Below are 16,462 nucleotides of genomic sequence, written 5' to 3' on the forward strand. Positions count from 1 at the left end.
CTCTGTGTTCAGTAGCCAAACTATCAAGTCCAGGGCCTTCCATGACTGACTGGGTAAGGTGTTGTTTTTCATTTTGTTCATTTTGCACTTGTTGATTGATTGAAGGGTTTACATTTTGTGGCTTTAATAGAAAATGGACATCAGCCAGGAAACAAGGGTATTGAAAGACTGATAATGACATGCATAAGTTATCTTGTTGTTTGTCCCTCTGCATCCACTCTTCACTATTTCAAACACAAACCTAATAGTGTACAGAGGTGATCGTGATGAGTTTTTAAACTGGGTATGCCATCTAATTTATTAGAAATGCATGACAAACACAATAGCAGGCATCAATTTAGGGCTACTGCCAGAAATAGCCATTAAGTGGCAGTGTGTTCCCTAATTCTCTCTCTCTGTCACACACACACACACACACACACACTTGATTAGTTTGCTCCGGCATCTTGCTAAATAACTTGTACATTCAACATCATTTGTCTACGTCAAAAAGGCTTTCAGTGTTTTCAGAGAATCTTTTAAGCAGTTGTTAAGTTCATATTAAGAAGTAAAGAATGGCAACTGCTCTAAATAATCAATTCAAATCTGTGACCATGATAGTACCAATGTAACATTTGGTGAAACAATAGTAAGCAATTGTACTAAAGGTGTTGTATTTGTCCCTTTACAGATACAGTGCGACAGCTGTAGTCGGTGGTTTCATACTGAGTGCCTCCAGATGAACACAAAACAACTAGAATTTGCAAAAAAAGCAGCCTGGGATTGCTGCTTGTGCAAAGCTTAACTTTTTTCTTTTCTTTTCTTTCTCTTTCTCTCTCTCTCTCGCTCTCTTTTGTTAGCACAATTAAACTGCACACTTTTTGTCTGTTTTGTATTTGTTTTTTGGCTCTTAAAAATACATTTTGACAGATTCTGCAACACTCTCACAGTCATCTTGAAGAATCCATTGGAAATGTCACGTCAACTCTGAGGGAATTGTATTAATGCCATTAGAAAAAGCAGGAAATGATCAATGTCTTAAATATTTTGAAAGACTTTGTCTTTATTTTTCTCCCAAATTCTACAGTAAAACTCTATGAAACTTGGCATGGACAGAGCCATGTTTATCCTGAAGAAGAATTTATAGAAAATGTCACGTCAACTCTGAAGCACTTGTATTAATGCCATTAGAAAAAGCAGGAAATGATCAATGTCCTGTATATTTTGACAGACTTTAGGCTTGTTTGAGATGATCAAAATCTGCGCAGAACTGATCACCGGTGATCAGCGCGAGATGCATGCCGGTTAGAAATGTGTCCGAGTGCGGTCCGCCTTGCTCTGATGTCATGCTGACGTATGTCAAAAATCTCTCGCGAGCGCAAGGCGCACGTGTCGGATTCTGCAGTCGAGCACAGTTGCTCTCCACCGACTGCGCTGATCAAAAGCATCATGGGTGACGATCAAAAGCATCGACTTGCTGACGACACAGCTTAATGCTCATTGGCTGCGAATGTCATCTGATATTTTTTCCCCTTAATCCTAAGAAGTCCATTACCTATAGCCTAATACTATTTACTTTTTCTATAGTAATTTATTAGTAATTAGGACATGTGCTTTATTTATTTACCCTTTTATTTTTATTTTCTTGGTTTGAAGTCCTGTTTGTTGTAATTTTCTCTTTATGTATTGTATGCTGGTGTTAATTTTGTACATTTACATTTTTGTACAACATTATTCCATTAAATACATTAGTCATCAATACATGCATGCATAGGCTACATCTAATGTGACGGTTTTGCAATTAGGCCTCATGTTTGTGTGTTTTTATCTGAGTATTTCAGGAGTGCAGTAAACAAAGCCCACCAAGTTTTGCATCGCCTTTGTTTATTTCACAACTGGTTATGTAGGAAAAGACAGAAGGGACTATTGAAGTCCATGGATACCTCTCCTGTACAAAAAAGAAAAATTGTATTCTGGTGATTGACAGTATGATAGAGATTAACAGCCAACTTTAGCCTGAGTTTTCTGTAACGTATTAGCCAAGTACTAACGTTACTAACCAAGCATAAGAGACTAGCCATCAGGCAAACTACTAGCAAGACAACGTAACCAAATTAAAAGTTAGCTAGTAAACTAGTTCAACACAAATGTTTACATTACTCTGTGTTAGATAAGCGTACATCTCATTATTTACCGATATTTTGTTCCCAAACCAAATGATGTGTCTGATTTACATTTAGCGTAATGCTAACTCACCTGATATGAAGTGTGAACTGCAGAGTCTGCCATTTTTAATTTGGTCCTCTTTCCAATCGGCTGTTCTGAGGGCCTGTAACCAAAGACGTCTGCGGTTGGCATTAAAAGGAGTGTGAGTTGAAGGTATTCGGTAAAACTTAAGACTACTGTTTACAGATTTCTGATTCTGGCATCCCACTGCACAACACCACATTTTCCCGCCGGTCGTCTTTTGCAACCGACATGCGCGGTTGAAACAGCGTGACGTCTGTGTGACGTAGGGTGATAATTGGCCTATAGAAGGCATGAGGTTTTGGTCATATTGATAAATTATACATCCTAGAAATTTGTGTATTAAATATGGTATGGCTAATATATTCATAAATATGCATTATATTTATTGCTCAACAGAATTCAACAAAGAATATTTAGTTTACGTTATGAGAGAATAAATGTTTTAAAGCTTTGGCAAAAATTTTGTAATACACATTGCCAAACAAGTATTCTTTTTACAGTGAATTTACACCCCCAAAGTTGCAACGTATCCGCCGTGCCCATATTTGGTTAGTTCCTGTTCCTGTCTCCGTTTGGTTCCATTAGTTTCATTAGTCCCAGCCGTGTTTGATTTTATTCCAGGTGTGTCTCGTTTTCCCCTCATTAGTTCTGTCTATTTATAGTGCGTTCTGCCCCTTGTTTCCTGTCTGATGACAAACTTGTAAATGATCAATTGCAACAATTATTTCCTTAAAATAAAAAAGTGTTGTCTTATTAGGATTTTGAATGTTTCAACAGTCATTGTTTAAATACAGACAAAGTGAAGTGAAGTGAAGTGACGCATGGCGATGGTGAATTTGTGCTCTGCATTTAACCCATCCAAGTGCACGCACACACACACACACACACACACAGTGGGCAGCCAATGCTGCGGCGCCCAGGGAGCAGGTGGGGGTTCGGTTCTTGCTCAAGGGTCTCACCTCAGTCGTGGTATTGAAGGTGGAGAGAGCGCTGGTTATTCACTCCCCCCACCCAGAGGTGTAAAAAGTACTCAAAAAGTTTACTCAAGTGAAAATACAGATACTCAGTGAAAATTTTACTCAAATAAAAGTACAAATATCTGGCCAAAAACATACTTGAGTAAAAGTAAAAATGTACAAATTGTACTTAAGTATTAAAAAATCAGAAAACCGGGCCACGGCGGCTGATTGACAGCCCTGCATAGCTATAGTTTCTGCCCTCAGCGGTTACGCTGTCCTTCATTTTCTCCGCGCTCGAGCAGATATAACGGCAACAATGTCTTGCAAGCATTTTATGGACTAAAAAAAATCTTTGCTTGTGTTCATCTATTGTAAGTGTACATAAAAAAAATGTAGAATCTTGTACGATGTAATTGTTCTTGTCTGTATGACCAAAAATGACAGAGTATTTTAAGTGCAAATGATCGCACCGGTGCCTCCATGTTTACTGTCATGCAGTATAAGTGCACTGCTATTCAGCTTCCACACTCCGCACAAACACTTGAAAATGAGCACATTTAATATAGACATTATAGCCTACATGTAATATAGAGCAGCCCCCTCATTTTCAGAGATAAAATTCTGGCTACACCACTGGTTTATATGTTTATTTGTATGTACCTGTGTTTGGTACATGATATCACCATCTGGAGCAAAATGTGGTGGTAATGCACCAAAAAGCTGGTTGCCAATCGCCGTAAAACACAAAGAAGATGAAGTCAACGTCAGACGGAAGTACTTCTGTCAGCCACACAGCTCCGTGAATGGCAGTGATCTGGCAGATCCAGGATCAGTAAATATAGCTTGTGTGGACACTACCACACTACTTGATCAACAAAAGAGCTTAACTTCTGAAAAGCTATTTGATTCAGAAAACAGTGATGCTACCACCACGCTACTGAGAAATGTAGTTAAGATAGTAGCATTGTTGCTTGTAGCGATGCTATTGTCCAACACTTGAGTTGAGTTGAGTTTATTTGACACAAAAGTAGTAATTCATTGTCAAGGATAACACAAAGTTACAGTAACTGATTTCCATTGTGGTCCTTGCTGTTATGTATGCCTCAATATTGTACAACTCAAATACATTACACTTGCTATAAAAATCAGAAAAATCCTCCATGTTCTGCAGATTCTTCAGTTTTCCAGCATCTTATGCATATTTGAAGCGTTTCCAGCAGTGACTGTGTAACGGGGCTGACGAGACATGAGACGTGCGGATCCATATGCAAAGCTTTATTACAAAACATGGTCAGTGAACAGGCAGGGTCAGACAGGGGCAAAAGGAGCCCAAGGAGCGGCTTCCAGACGCTCCTAAATAATCCAGGAGGGCGGTGGAGCGGAGGCGGAACAGGGGGAGGGACGGAGGGCCAGGTCCTTGAGGAAGTGGGAAGACCAGGGATTGGGGCAGAGCAGGACCTCCAACCGGAACCGGAGACCAGGACAGAGTAAGAGTCCACCAAGGCGGAGTAGACTGAGCGGGAACCCACCAGGGCGGCGCAGACGACCACCAGACCCGAGCAGAAGACCACCACGGCAGGGTAGAGGACCACCAGACCTGAGCAGAAGACCCTAGCCAGGAAGCAGACTGGGCAGGAAACCACGGCAGGGTCTGAGATCTGGGGGAAACAGAGACAGACAACACAGGGAGAGCAGAGACAGACAATACAGGGAGAGCATTCATGATCTCAGGGGGCGTGGCAGGGCAGGATTCATAGACAGCGTTCTTTGCCGTGACAGGACAGGGCGATAGCTCACAGGCGGCCTCCTTGGCCGTGACAGGACAGACAGTGAGTTCAGGGACGGCCTCCGTGGCCGTGACAGGGTAGACAGTGAGTTCAGGAACAGCCTCCGTGGCAAGGCAGACCGTGAGCTCAGGAACGGCCTCCATGGCCGTGACCTGAGAACTGGATTCTCGGGGGCGCTCTGAAAGCGCGGATTCAGAGGGGCGCTCTTGTAGCGCAGAGCTGGACGGACCCAGCGGAGACGAAGGAGAGCTGGGCAAAACCAGCGGGAGCTCAGGTGGACTGGGCGAGACCAGCGGGAGCTCAGGTGGGCTGGGCGAGACCAGCGGGAGCTCAGGTGGGCTGGGCGAGACCAGCGGGAGCTCAGGTGGGCTTGCCTTGGCCGCAATCGGCGGCAGGTTTGAGAAACTAGGGGTAGACTCGTGGACTGAAGAGGCCTCAGGAGCACAGTGTGCAGCCCACACACTCAAAATGGCGACCGCCATAACGGGAAGCACTGAGGTCAGGGGAACAGTCTCAGTAACAGCCAGGGTTGAGGCCCTGGGAATGCCAGCTATTCGCACTGACATCAGTGGTGGGTCCATCACACTGGATATCAGAGGTGACTCTGGCTGAGGAGCTGAGGCGTGAAGAGACTCTGGCTGAGGCGCTGAGGCGTGAAGAGACTCTGGCTGAGGCGTGAAGAGACTCTGGCTGAGGCGTGAAGAGACTCTGGCTGAGGCGTGAAGAGACTCTGGCTGAGGCGTGAAGAGACTCTGGCTGAGGCGTGAAGAGACTCTGGCTGAGGCGTGAAGAGACTCTGGCTGAGGCGCTGAGGCGTGAAGAGACTGGCTGAGGCGTGAAGAGACTCTGGCTTAGCAGCAATGACATGAAGGGGTGTTGTTGTAGCCGCCATTTTGCGAGTGAGTGCGGTGTCACGTTCCTCCGCGACACCCACAGTAAAAGAAGAGCTCACACCCAGCAAAGCATAGTCCATAAACTGCGCGAGTGACGCACGGGGACCCTCGCGTCTAAGCTGGGATCGCAGGGGCTGATTAATGCCATCACAGAATATCTCCAACACAATGTCCGGCAAATCAGAATAATGAGCAATGGCTAAAAACTCTCTAATGTGATTCTCCAGTGAACGTGGGCCTTGTTTAAGGGCAAACAATAGTCTGGTTGTATCCATACCTGATGAATGACCGTCTGAGAAGCTGCTGGATCCTTTTGTGGCCGAGTATTCTGTAACGGGGCTGACGAGACATGAGACGTGCGGATCCATATGCAAAGCTTTATTACAAAACATGGTCAGTGAACAGGCAGGGTCAGACAGGGGCAAACAGGTATGGCAAGGGCAAGACAAAGCAATCCGTGGAACAAGCGTGGGTCGATGATCGGCGAACAGTATCCAAAGGGGCAAGGCAGAGAGATAATCCAGAGACGAGAGCAATAATCCAAACAGGGAGCGAACAGAGTCCAAACGGCAGAGGTAAAGGGAAAATCCAGGAAACAAGAGCAGGATCAAACACGGCAGGAAAACAAGGCAAGACTATGACTATGACTATGACTATGTAAATTTGCTATCGCTTGGAGAGTGATAAATGCAAATAACACTCGGCCCCGATGCTGAGGAAGTCCATGGTTTATATAGTGCGTGTTTGGGTGATGGTGATTACGAGATGGTTCTCAGGTGTGGGCGTGATCATTGTGAACAGCTGTGTATGAGTCCATGTGGTGAACGAGTGACCTCTGGTGGCTAGTGAACGGAAGTGCATGGTCAGGATTCGTGACAGACTGTATGATTTTGAGATCCATCTTGTCACACTGAGGACTGAAAGCTTTTGAAAAGGATGAAGATGTCCAAATTTTTATTTTTTTGTTGATATATATATATAAATAAATTTAGTTATGCCCTTCGGAAGCAAGAGAAGATATTTGCATGTTTCCTGGAAGACAAATTAAGTATAATTTACCTTGATCTTCAAATTCAAAAAGTTTTCACCCCCGGCTCTTAATGCATCGTGTTTCCTTCTGGAGCATCAGTGGATGTTTGAACCTTTTTTAATAGTTGTGTTTGAATCCCTCAGTTGTCCCACTGGAAAGGGGACAACAAAAAAATAAAAATTTGGACATCATCCTTTTCAAAAGCTTTCAGTCCTCAGTGTGAAAAGATGGATCTCAAAATCATACAGTCACTGCTGGAAACGGTTCAAATATGCAGAAGATGCTGGAAAACTGGAGAATTTGCAGAACATGGAGGATTTTTCTGAAGAACAGTGCTCAGTTGAACTGTTCAGAACAAACAAGGGACTCATGAACAACCATCACAAAACATCGTAGATCATCCAGGTAACTACACACAGTATTAAGAACCAAGGGTTCACAAACTTTTGAAGGGGGTTATTTTAATAATTTCAGCTATTTTTAATCTTGTGGACTATATGCAAACATTTTATGTAAAATATCTTACTCAGGACAGTACTAAATAAAAAATTAACATGCATTTTGTACGATCTCTCTTATTTTGTTAAAATTATTCACATTTTCACAGATTCTGCAAGGGGTTCCCAAACTTTTGCATGCCACTGTAAAATTAATAACACATCATCCATACATTTAAAGATTAGACAGTGAATCAGGCCACAAAATGATTACATCGGCAGTTAAGTCAAAGCTAATCAAATTTTTATCTTGACTTCTTTTTTGCTATAACAAGTGTGCCTTAAACAGCCAAAGAAAAACTAATGTTTAAAAAGTCAAGGGTTAAGAGCCCAACTAAAACACTCATCACCATAATGGTGTTATGAGACGTTTTCAATAAAACATCAACATCTAAACCTTTCAATCGCAATAACTCTAAACATATCACAGAGATAAAGTTAAACTGGTTTCTAAAACGTGAAGCTGGTAATGCTGTTTTTGGAGTTTAAAGAAATTGTGGTTCAAAACCATGTTAATTTCAGCCCTACATGGCTGAAATAAGTCAAAACGGACATGATTTACTGAATAGAATCCTGCTGTACATAAAGCAATCAACAAAGCTGATTTGATATAAAATAAGTTATTTAATTTAAGTTGAACAAATATTGATTTTATGTTCATCTTGATAATTTTTTATCATTTTAAATTATTTCAGGGTCCAAACCTGATAAAAAAAAAATAATAAAAAAAAATATTAAATTTCAACATTGATTCAATGTATTAATAAAATAAAAAATTGGTAAGACTTCAGTATAGGGACCAATTCTCTCTAGCAACTAGCTGCTTATAAGCAAGCATATTACTAGCATATTGGCTGTTTATTAGTACTTATAAAGCACATATTCTGACCACATTCTACATCCTTAATCCTAAACTTAACAACTACCTTACTAACTATTAATAAGCCATAATTAGGAGTTTAATGAGGCCAAAGCCATAGTTAATATTTAGTTAATAGTGAGAACTGGACCTTAAAATAAAGTGTGACCCAAAAATCACAATAAAGATTTTACATGCTTATAATAGAAATCAAATTCATTTACATCATGAGTTAAATTGTTTTATAATATTTTATAATAAATAAAAAATAGAATATAGTGAGTGTTCATTAGCACACGCTGATGTAATTTTTTCTTATTTTTCTTATCAATGAATCCTGTTATAAAATCTCTTATGCTCACCAAAGAACAATGTATTTGATCAAAAGTATAGTATTGTGAAAAACTATTAAAAATAACAGCTTTCGGTCACACTTTAGAATAGGGAACACTTATTCACTATTAACTATAACTTTTCCCTCAATAAACTCCTAATTTGCTGCTTATTAATAGTTAGTAAGGTAGTTGTTAAGTTTAGGTATTGGGTGGGATTAGGGATGTAGAATAAGGCATTAATATGTGCTTAATTACTACTAATAAATGGCTAATATTCTAGTTATATGCATGCTAATAAGCAACTAGTTAAGAGACCCTAAAATAAAGTGTTACCCAGTTTTCTGTTTGAATACATTGTAAAATGCAAGTTATTCCTGTGATGGCAAAACTGAATTTTCAGCATCATTACTTCATTCTTCAGAAATCAATCTAATATGCTGATATGGTGATCAAGAAACATTTCTGATTATCATCAATGCTGAAATCAGTTGTGCTGCTTAATATTTTTGTGTATAAAGGAAATGCTTTTTGAGCATCAAATCAGGAAATCACAGGAATAAATTACATTTTAAAATGTATTCAACTATAAACTAATTTTTATATATAAATATATATACAAGTGAAAGAAGTTGCCCGACCGGACAACTTATCTAATTAAAACATCTAATTGCACCGAGATTTCGGCGAGAATGGTTCTGATTTTATTACATTCGGTGTAAACGGCGACTGATAATGATAATCAGTAACAACCTTACAACCACAAAGGTCGCACCAGTTGAGGCTCACGCAGCCTGTCTATGTGAGAGAATCTCGTGGAGAAATCAAAACAAATGAACTGCACACAGAAGACACATAAAAATGTAACTTAGTTTTATATTTATAACATACAGCCTAGTTAAGCAACATGACACGACCAAGAGAGGGACGTTCCCTGAAAACCACGATTGCAAATTTCACATTTTATACACGAGTTAAAACGAGTAATTAATATACATTTTAGTTCAATATTTGAATTTATTGAAAGGATATATTGTCAACGTCGACTGTTTTTGCTCCATTTGGTTAATGAAAATAGTTCCAAACAACGATCACAGCAGAACAGTCGCGCACGTCTGAGCAACACACAGCTGTGTTTTGTTAATAAATGATTTGCGTTTTTGAATTTTGAATTATTTCAGTCAATGATTCAGTGGTCCATTCAGAAGGACAGGCACTTGCTTCATTCTTGAATGAATCAGCTGTCTGAACAAATCGTTTGAAGGCATGCTTTAATGACTTATTAAGATGCTGCCACCTACTGACTGTTTACTTTCATAGTAGCCTATCTTTGCATTTTTTTCAACATTTCATATTTGTATATTAAAAAATATATATATATATATATTTTAAAACACCGAGCTCACAACATTATTTATGCTGTTAGTTTTGCATACAGTGTAAATGCAAGTGAAATTATTAATAAAGTTAAAAATAAACAAAAAAAAAGCAAATAAACTAATTTATAAAGAAATCTTCTGTTGTGTAATATTCATGTCAAAACCTTTGCCCAGAGCCTGCTACCTGTGCTCAAAATTTTACCCAAACAATTCTGTGTTATTATCGTGGCCACGGGAATAAACTGAATTGTTAAGATATACTGATTTTAATGCTTGCTGGACAAGTCGTTAATGAGGTATCGTTGATGAAGTATAAATTAGACGTTTTTGATTAATATCAATTGATCAAGTCAATATTGAATCCTTATGATTTGATTTCCCTAAAATTAAGATAATAAAATAAGGGCTAATCCTTAAAATTCCAAACCTCCTCCTGCCCAAACTAACTCAGCTCTTCGTACCCACCTCCATCTGTCAGTGGATAACCAGCTAACTGACAGACAGACAGACAGCAGCTAGTGAGGCTGGGAAGATACACATCCAGCACTCGTACCATCAGCACTGGAGCTCCTCAGGGCTGCGTTCTCTCCCCACTGCTCTTCTCCCTCTACACCAACGACTGCACATCTAAAGACCCCTCTGTCAAGCTCCTGAAGTTCGCAGACGACACCACACTGATCGGCCTCATCCAGGACGGTGACGAGTCTGCTTACAGACAGGAGGTTAAGGAGCTGGCTGTCTGGTGCAGTCTTAACCTGGAGCTGAACACGCTCAAAACTGTGGAGATGATCGTGGACTTCAGGAGAAACCCCCCTGCTCTCCCCCCACTTACCATCATGAACAGCACTGTGACTGCAGTGGAGTCATTCAGATTCCTGGGCACCACCATCTCTCAGGACCTGAAGTGGGATATTCACATTGACTCCATTGTCAGGAAGGACCAGCAGAGGCTGTACTTTCTTCGCCAGCTGAGGAAGTTCAACCTGCCACAGGACTTACTGAAACAGTTCTACTCTGCCATCATCGAATCCATCCTCTGCACCTCAATAACTGTCTGGTTCAGCTCAGCTACCAAATCTGACCTCAGAAGACTACGGAGGGTAGTCTGGACATAAATATGCAATTGATAGAGGGTCAAGTGTGTGTGTGTTTTTTTTAAATAAAAAGAAAACAGATAGATAAAATAGAATTTGAATAGAGAGTGCTAGAGTTAGAAGGTTAAATAAAGATGGATGAGTTTCTGAAGATGGCTAAGGACTCAGCTGCTTGGATTGAGCTGGACAGGTCCACCAGGTGGGAACAGTTAATGAAAAAGTCAGTGAAAGTGATTTTGTGCCTCTTTGGGATGGCACAATAAAGCGACGTTCACTTGCAGAACGAAAGCTTCTAGAGGCACATAAGTCTGAAGTAATGAATTTAGGTAAAGGGGTGCAGAGCCAGTGGTGGTTCTGTGTAATGCCTTGAATTTAATGCGAGCAGCTATTGGTAGCCAGTGCAAATTTCTTTTCAGCTCATTAAAAATTAATCGTGCAGCGGCATTTTGGGTTAATCTTAGAGGTTTAATGGAACTGGCTGGAAGACCTGCCAAGAAAGCATTGCAATAGTCCAGTCTGGACAGAACAAGAACTGTATATACCTGTAGATACAAAACTGTCTATTGTAATCTACCCAGTGGTGGGCCGTCAGGGGTAGCAGGGCCTTCTCTGCTGGACCTATAAAAAATACAATTGTGTGAAAAAAATTGTTATTGATTATTTAGGTATCATTTTCATTTGTGTAATGTCCACTAAATTGCCTATTATTAGTTTAGTACTACAGATATTGCTACCCTTTTGTTGAAAGACGTCACATCTGATTTGTTACGCGCATTAGTGACAGAATCATCAGCCAATCAAATTCTACTGTAAAGTGTGATCCTACTTTCTAAAAACACCACAAAACAGTTTGCAGCATGTTTGCAAACACGTAGTGTTAATTTCGTCAACTATTTTAAATTTTAGTCTTAGGATGAGAACTAACAAGGACATTTTACCACAGGACTATTTAGTTTTAGTCGACAAAAAAGTCTAAAGTATTTTAGTCTGGTTTTAGTTAATGAAAACTTGACATTTTAGCTATAAGACTATTATTAATTAACCGTATAGCAGTATTAATTTTGTCTTACTCAAAAGTACATTTTAGTTATCATATTTAGTCAAACTTGTCCTGTTTATGTTTAGCCAAGTTTCAGTCAATGAAACTTTTTCATCATTCTGTATAATGGTTAAACTGATAAAAATTATTTTTGCTCAAAATTATAACCGTAATGATTGTTGTCATTTGAGAAATTAACTTCTACATTTCAGGTATTGCACTTTCACTAGTAAGCACAAATCAATAGAATGTGGACACGATTTGACCTCATCTAGTATACTGATTTATTATATAAATTAATATCAAAGACTTATGCACTCTCTATGTCTACATTATGAAAACTGGTAAAACAAACGAAAAATATTATAACAGTCAAATTCCTAGTAATTGTACTAATTCCAAATTGCAATAGCCTATTCCTCTATTAAAACGACAGCGGTTGAGTAAGTGCATTTATTCAGCAACCACAATCGCAAACAATATAGTTTCATGACAGGACACAGACCGGCTGAGGGACACTTTTCATTTAGATCGCTAAACTCAGCTTGTTTGTCTGCAATAACATTGTCTACTTTTTTTTTATTCAAATAAAGAGGTTTTTGGTCTCGTCTTATTTCATCAACGAAATTGCATGTTGATATAGTCATAGCTATCGTTTATTGACCTTATTATCGTCTCGTCTTAGTCATATGGGAAAAAAGCTTGTCAACGAATATTTTTCGTCATAATCTTCGTTAACGAAATTAACACTACAAACACGTCAAACAATATACTCTGTGAATTTTCATATTCTCAATCACATATTGTATCATTACCACCAAATTGGTATCTGCAAGATCAGTGCACAGTGCAGAAAATTCAATGTACTAAACTGTTCACACAGCTACACAAATTATATTGTATTTTTATAGCTGTGTGAAGTTTAGTCAATTGCATTTTCTACACTGTGTGTTTTCTAACAGCTGATGTGAATTCCCAGAGCAAACAAACTTAAGCAGAAACTGGAGAAAGAACGAGAAATATAAAAGCTGGTGGAGCAGGAAGAAGGTGTGAAATGAGAGGAGGATGCATGGTGTAGGAAGAAGAGAATGAGGAGGACAGAAAGAGTGTAAGATGTAGAAGGAGAGTGAGAAGAGATGGTCGATGGAGAGTGAGTCCCTCAATCATTCACATTATTTAGTGCCAATATTGCCTGAAGATGCTGAACTATTAGCCAGAGACATGTCTCAGATGCAATGCTTTTTTATTTTGAAGCATCAGTTGAAGAGTTGGACAGTGTGTGCTAGTCATGTTTGTGCTTCTCCATGATGAGGCTCCTTTCAGTCAGTATCAGGACCTGCCATTTGAGTGATTAATATTCATGTTACTGAGGCTGATGGTTCAGCATTTCATTATATGAGATCAGAAGAGGTAATGTTTGATCACACAGAAATGCTAAGGTGTAAATGTAAAACTTACCATCACTGCCGTGGTACTAGGATCAAAATAATAAGAGTGATTAATTGAAAAGTGCTTTGATATTTATAGTTTTATAACTGGACTGCTCTCACCTCTACAGTCCTGATGTTTTTATCTGGTAGTAAATGTATCCAGCAGCGGCTGTGATGATTCCCAGCAGCAGTGCAGCAGATTCAATAGTGAATAATAGCTGAATATCCCACTCAAACTCAGGGGCCGGTGGTGGGGCTGTGAAGGACAGACATAGCTCTGTTAACACAATGCACCACTAGCCGTGGATTATCCTGCTTATACCATGGTCATATACCAGCTTAACTGTTACTGATGTTTACAGTGCAATATTTCAATGGAATGGTAAAACTGGTTATTTTTGTCAGTTTTAGCTCATTAGATGTAGCTTTAAATCAGACCTAGAGATCAAGTAGTGCATAAAATTACATTATCTGAATAAATGAATTATATCTGAATAAATGAAGTCACAGGGGAGCGATGAAAAGTTTCTGTGCTCTTAATGTTTCTGTGTGTGCGGAGTGATCTCTGATCTGTGTAAGTGCTTCGATAAACAGCACATTAATATAAAACGGTGGTTATACAGACTTAGAACTATCTGTGCATTAAACAGTTTTATTGCACACCTTCCAGCTAGGGTTAGCTCTGTTGCAGGACAGCTGACGTGATTTTATGGGACATGAGAGAGAGATAACTTGCTATTATTATTCAATGTAAATAAATAGTGATCTTACATGTCTTTTGCAGTGATGTTAAAGGTTCAAAATTCTGTCATTAATTACTCACCCTCATGTTGTTCCAAACAAAAAGTATTCTTGTAGCGTCGCAAAACTGAAGTTTTACCGATGTATTTACTACATTTCTGGATCATTTCAGTTGTGTTGCTGTCTATGGGAGGGCTCTCCGATTTCATCAAAAACATCTTAATTTGTGTTCTGAAGATGAACGAAGGTCTTACGGGTTTGGAACAACATGAGGGTGAGTAATTAATGACAGAATTTTCATTTTGGGGTGAACTAACCCTTTAATATGCTTTAAATCGCTAATAGACTTTATGAAAAATAAATGACAGCACTGTGAACAGAAGTTGTGAATGTAGGTCACTCAGTTTGTCAGTTTCTATGGTACAAAACTAATTATAACAGCACAGACCTTTTCAATATAGATATGAAGTTAAACTAATAATCTAAACCTTAAACGTGCGGGACACGGGGTGAAAATGCTGTGCTGTACAATGCAAAGCGGGGAGGGTGGTCACCCTACTTCCAGCCAATCAGAATTGAGTATTCAGACCACGGAGAAACTGTAAAATATAGAAGGTTGAAGTGTGACAACTGGACAGTTTACATATCTCCTCTTATTGTGTAACTGATGCTATGTTAGTGTGATATGACAGGTGTTGTCTCTTACTCCAGTCGTAGATCATGGGTCTGGTGAAGCTGGCGTGCTCCACCACGCAGGAGATCTTCTCTGCAGATTTGGGAGTGTATTCTAGCACGGTGTGACTCTGGTAGTACCAGTCTCCGTTGGGCAGCTCCTCAGTGGAGGTCACATCAGAAGTCACCTCCACCCCGTCCTTCAGCCAGTACACTTTGATTGGTTGAGGGTAGAATTCATAAACGCTGCACTTCACCAGAGCTGGATGTGTGCTGTCGCCCGGCATCACTGAACTGAGCTTCACTTGCGGCCGCTCTGAAACAACAACAGCCACATTACAAATCCTACTGTATGACAGACCATATAAACGTGCTTTATCAAAAATGTTTAAAGAAGAGTCTTGTCACAAACCTTTTTTACTATGGATCGCTGCTTCAAAAACTTTAGCATTAGGCTTGCAGTATGTATCAACTTTAGCCCTGGTTTGCTGTAAGATTGCTGTATTGTTGTTCCATAATTCTGCAGTTCTTATTCCAAAATCTGAAAACCCCTCAAACATCCCCACAGTGCTGTTGAACTTAATGACTGGATATTTATTGAAGTAATAGCCTTCAATGTACTCCATGTCACTGAGACCATGAGAGATGTAGATGCACTGTAGCCATGTGTGGAAATAATATCCATTAGCTGAAAAATAACATCTGTGTGAGCTTATTTCAACAGTATAAAAACATAAGCACTTGAGCACATCAGTCAGCTATTACATCATCTCATATTCATATTGTTCAAGTATCTATATATAGCCAGTACCTACTTTACTACATTAGATGGTCCACTACCAGAGAACCATCATAACTAACAGTGTTTAAGAAAATGTTGCTGTTAAAAGACACAGCATGTCCACTACTGAAATGGTCATTTCTTCAGTGTTTCTTAGTAAAGGCCGTTTCTCTCACCTGCTCCAGTGAATACAGACAGCATTAGAATGTGTTGAAAATTCAAGAGCCTTAACAGTGTCATTTTCCCTCTCTCTCTCATTCACAACTGAGAGCGGCAAATACACTGCTCATGCTAGTGAGGTCAGAGACTAAAACCGCTGTCCAATCAGCCGCTTCTTCCACATGTGTCAAGTGTTGCTACACAATATCCAGCTTACTTTTAGAATCACAGCTCAAATAAAGGTTAGATAGCAGTAACACATTAAACACAGTGACCCTTAAAAGTACATTCCTGAAAATAAAAGAACTGTAAAGTTTTAGAGAACACAAACTATTAACAGCTTTCTCAGTTATTTATTGTCCATCCAGCAATGTAACATACCTACAGTTCCTGGGCATGGTAACCCTAACCCTTACTGTTCAATCAGCGTAATAAACATCCACTGAGGCCAGCTTCAAGAACCCATGTGCAGCTTTATTAAACAAAAACGTGAACAAATACAAAACCAGAACAAAGGGCTGTAATGTCTATTCATCCTGATTATTTCTCAAAAATAACTCACAAACTTATCAGAAGCAGAC

General features: G+C 39.5%; 1 protein-coding gene across 4 annotated transcripts; it reads right to left on the minus strand.

Annotated features, from left to right (window-relative positions):
- Positions 1-9,445: 9,445 nt before the first annotated feature.
- Positions 9,446-16,004, minus strand: LOC306867122 (rano class II histocompatibility antigen, A beta chain-like). 4 transcript variants are annotated; one of them, XM_079412656.1, is made up of 6 exons: positions 15,899-16,004; positions 15,354-15,629; positions 14,976-15,257; positions 13,649-13,784; positions 13,557-13,572; positions 11,578-11,677 (listed from the first exon to the last, which is right to left on the minus strand). In XM_079412656.1, exons 1-4 carry the CDS (start codon positions 15,978-15,980, stop codon positions 13,651-13,653), a joined length of 774 nt encoding a protein of 257 aa, XP_079268782.1. In that variant the 5' UTR covers positions 15,981-16,004; the 3' UTR covers positions 11,578-11,677; positions 13,557-13,572; positions 13,649-13,650. The 4 variants fall into 4 exon arrangements, with proteins under 4 accessions (XP_079268783.1, XP_079268782.1, XP_079268784.1 ...); XM_079412655.1 differs by lacking the exon at positions 11,578-11,677 and adding an exon at positions 13,353-13,434; XM_079412657.1 differs by lacking the exon at positions 13,557-13,572 and having other exon boundaries at positions 9,446-11,677; positions 13,635-13,784; positions 15,899-15,988.
- Positions 16,005-16,462: the final 458 nt, after the last annotated feature.

Source organism: Barbus barbus (genome assembly GCF_936440315.1).
Source record: "Barbus barbus genome assembly, chromosome: 4".
Lineage (NCBI taxonomy): Eukaryota > Metazoa > Chordata > Actinopteri > Cypriniformes > Cyprinidae > Barbus > Barbus barbus.